We start from the raw sequence: 4,483 nt of genomic DNA on the forward strand, positions 1-4,483 counted from the left end.
AGATTTGATCAAAACATGGAAGAAGAGCCTAATGCTGAAGCAAAAAAGTTTTATGATATTTTGAACGCTGCAAAAAATCCAATTTATGATGGTTGTAAAGAAGATCTTTCGCAACTATCTTTAGCAGCCCGACTCATGAGTTTGAAGACAGATTATAATTTGCCTCAAAACTGTATGGACGCAATTTTTGAAATGGTGAAAGAATATTTGCCGGAAGGTAACAACTCAATGAATTCCTACTATGATATAAAGAAGCTTATGCGATCTTTGGGTTTACCTTATCAGAAAATTGACGTTTGTCGAGATAATTGCATGATTTGTTGGAAAGATGCTGCGTCGAAAGAGAACTGTCAGTTCTGTGGCAAAGACAGATTTCATCCTACTCAAAAGCCTGAGCAGAAAAAAGTTGCATATAGCCAGATGTTTTATTTGCCAGTAGGCGATAGATTAAAGAGAGTGTATCAATCTGATAATACATCAAAAGATATGAGATGGCACACAGAACACTTTGTGAAGACCGGAGAAATGTCTCATCCATCGGATGGAGAAGCATGGAAACATTTTAACAAGGTATATCCTGATTTTGCATCTGAACCAAGAAATATATACCTTGGGTTATGTACAGATGGTTTCAATCCATTTGGTATGTCAGGACATAATTATTCACTATGGCCGGTAATTTTAACTCCGTATAATATGCCACCTGAAATGTGCATGAAACAAGAATTTATGTTTTTATCAGTTCTAGTTCCTGGTCCAAATCATCCTAAGAGAAGTCTTGATATCTTTCTTCAACCTTTGATAGAAGAATTGAAAGATTTGTGGTATAACGACATTCAGGCATATGACGGTTATACAAAGCAGAACTTTCTTTTACGAGCTGTACTTATGTGGACAATAAATGACTTTCCAGCTTATGCTATGCTTTCGGGTTGGACAAATCATGGCTGGTTGGCTTGTTCTTATTGTTTGGATCAGACAAATGCATTTCAACTGAAGAATGGTAGAAAAACGAGTTGGTTTGATTTTCATCGTTCATTTTTGTTGAATGACCATAGCTACAGGCGGAACAAGAAAAACTTTCGGAAAGGGCGGGTTGTGAATGATATTCCACCGCAATTGCTAATAGGTGAAGAACTGTGGAATTAAGTCAATGTTTTGCCTAAAACAGTTGATTGTGGTGGAAATCATGGGCGATTACAAGGATACGGTGAAACTCACAACTGGCATAAACAGAACATCTTTTGGGAGCTACCATATTGGAAGGATCTTAAACTCTGACATTATCTTGATGTGATGCAAATCGAAAAAAATGATCATGATAATATCATCCATACACTACTTAATGTGCAGAGGAAGACCAAAGATAACATCAGATCACGACTCGATTTGAAAGAGTATTGTAATCGGAAACAACTGGATTTAACAGCTGATGGAAAGGCACCAATTCCGATTTTCAGACTTCAAGCTGATGAAAAAGCAACCTTTTTTGAGTGGCTCAGAAAAGATGTTAAATTTTCTGATGGGTATTCATGAAATCTGTCAAAATGTGTTGATCAAACTGGAGGAAAATTACGAGGAATGAAAAGCCATGACTGTCATGTTTTAATGCAACGGTTATTGCCAATTGCTTTTGCTGAGCTTATGGATAAATCTATACACGAAGCACTTTCAGGTTGGTATATCTATATATATATATATATTCTTAATTTAATGAATTAATTATATTATTGTCTTTGAGTCTTGCTGTTATATTTAAGTTGATTTTTTTATTAATAGAATTCTTAAGAACTGTTGGATTAAATGCAATTATGGTTCGTCGATTGGATTAGTCTTAGATTGAGATCGCCAGTTATGAGTTTTCTTTTGTTTTGATTTTTTAGTTATTGACGTGAAAATTTCAATGGGTTCATATAATATTAATGTTTGGCTATATAAATTGTAAAGCCAGAAATCTAATAAACGGAAAGAGTTTATCAATGCTGATTGTGTATAGAGTTTGTTATATACTATTATGCAGTTATAGTATTTTATTTTGACGGTGTATATGGAGTAACATTACAACTTATGAATTATGATGTCTAGTCTAATGTTATTATAATTCCTAAGTTAATTTATTTCACGACCTTTCTGTTTATCTATTGGTATAAGGTCTTTTGCTTAGTGTTTTGCTTAGTCTATATATTATAAGAATATAATTTAATGTTTAACTAAATCTATATTTTCTTTTATGTAGGTATTGGCTTATTTTTCCGGGATATTTGTGCAAGAACATTATCCGAAGACGGTGTTGCAACATTGCAACAAAACATTTGTATTGTTCTCTGCAACTTGGAGAAAATATTTCCACCATCTTTTTTTGATGTTATGGAACATTTGCCTATTCATTTACCACATGAAACTCGATTTGAAGGACCTGTACAATTTAGATGGATGTATTCTTTCGAACGATACATGGGTCATTTAAAGAAAAAAGTGAAAAATAAAGCAAAAGTAGAAGGCTCGATTGTTGAACAATACGTCAATGAAGAAATTTCTACTTTTTGTAGTTATTATTTTGAACCCCACATCAAGACAAAAAGTCGAATAGGAGATCGACACTATGATGGATATGATCACTGTACACAACAACCTGATGAAGTCCCATATATTTTTTCTCAACAAGGGAGGTGCAGTGGTAAAGCAAACGAGAAATGGTTTCAAAATGAAGACTATCATGTTGCACATACATATATTCTTTTGAACTGTGAAGAAGTAAGCCCATATGAAAGGTACGTGAAAATAACTTTACACTTGCACAGTTTTCATATATATTATAAATAAGACATTGTTATGATTCTCATTATATTACAATTTCAAGTAGGTTGTTTGAAGAGAATATGGCTGCTACTCATCATGAGATAACTGCAGAGAATCAAAACGTCCTAAAAGAAAAAAAATTTGCAGACTGGTTAAGAGAATATGTAAGAAAAGTTAACCGTATTTGGATTCCTGATTTTTTTTTTATTAATAGATGTTTTCATATGTGTTAATAAACTTAAGGTGGAAAACACTATGAGTGATAATTCATATCCAGAATGGCTACAGACGCTCGTCCATGGTCCAATGACAAAAGTTACTTCTTGGCCAATGTACTTTTGTCGTGGATTCATATTTCACACCTACGATCATGGGAAAGATAAAAGAAATGCCAATTATGGAGTCCGTGTGAAAGGCACATCATCTTCTAGTTCAAGTGAAGAACATGATTTCTATGGAGTCTTGAGAGAGATTTTAGAACTCGATTATCCTGGACCTGTTCATCTTAAACTTGTGGTGTTCAAATGTGACTGGTATGATTCAACCATTGGAGGAGGTGTGCGAATAAACAAGTCTGGAGTTGTCGATGTTAATGTCGCAAAGCGTTATGGTAAATATGATCCTTTCATTTTAGCTTCGCAAGCAGACCAAGTATGTTATGTGCCGTATCCACGGATGACTCAGAAGAAAGATCAACAATGGAATGCAGCAATCGTGATACAACCAAGAGGAAAAGTATTACTCAGCTCTGATTTGGATTTCACTGCAATGCAACATGAAAATGATGATCCGATTGTTTCTGTTGATCCGTTGGAAGTCGAGACTCTCACATATCCACATGGTCAAGCAGAAAATCTTGATGATATAGAAGAAGAAGAGGAATTTGGATCATATGATGAAGATGGAAACCCTGATATTGAACTTACTGATTCAAAAGATGAATAATTTTTTTTCCTAATTTGGATTTATCATTTCTGTCAGGAAAAATTTGAGTTTACATGTTTTTTTTGGTGTTTCTTGGACCTGGTTTTTGTGGCGAATTGAGGTTTGCTCTCATTAATACAAGTTATTTATTTATTTTTTTTTTTTCTTGCTCTGTTTTACTACCCCAAAACAGAGCATCAATTCTTTGTTCTACTTCCGCCCCTTATCACACCGGCATTATAGAGCCTAAGAGCCATCTCTGGGACGGCACAACTATGGTATAAAAGATCCTGACAACGTACAAGACCATGCAAGGTTATTTAAAGTAGTAAAAGATTTATTTGAGATTTAGTCTATCTTCCTAAACCATTAACTTTGAGTCTATCTTCCAAACTTCCATCTATTTAGCATTTTCGTTATAGTAAAAGAAAAAAAATATGAGTCTAGTTAAACTGTGTCTTCACTCTTAACCAGTCAAACACTCAAACACAATCGACTTTACTACTTAGTTAGTCATAGTCCGTGATATTTGCAAATCTAGAACCCACTTTGAATTTGTCATCATGAATAATTTCACTTTATTTTATTTAGTATTAACTAAAATAATAGTATTACTTTTCAATTAGCAAAATTTCCTTTTAAATGGTACAATACCCCTCTATCCCAAATCATTAGATGTTTTAGGTATTTTTTTTAATTGTTTTTCTCTAACATGTATTCTAATTTTCAATTTATTGTAATCTAACAATAAATAAATAAA

The 4,483-nt window shown here is 33.5% G+C and overlaps 1 protein-coding gene across 1 annotated transcript; it reads left to right on the forward strand.

The window, feature by feature from the left end:
- On the forward strand, nt 2,681–3,801 carry LOC104723909. Its single transcript, XM_019232547.1, has 2 exons — nt 2,681–2,771; nt 2,864–3,801. Exon 2 carries the CDS (start codon nt 3,055–3,057, stop codon nt 3,742–3,744), a length of 690 nt encoding a protein of 229 aa, XP_019088092.1. The 5' UTR covers nt 2,681–2,771; nt 2,864–3,054; the 3' UTR covers nt 3,745–3,801.

Source organism: Camelina sativa, chromosome 11 (assembly GCF_000633955.1).
Source record: "Camelina sativa cultivar DH55 chromosome 11, Cs, whole genome shotgun sequence".
Classification (NCBI taxonomy): Eukaryota; Viridiplantae; Streptophyta; class Magnoliopsida; order Brassicales; family Brassicaceae; genus Camelina; species Camelina sativa.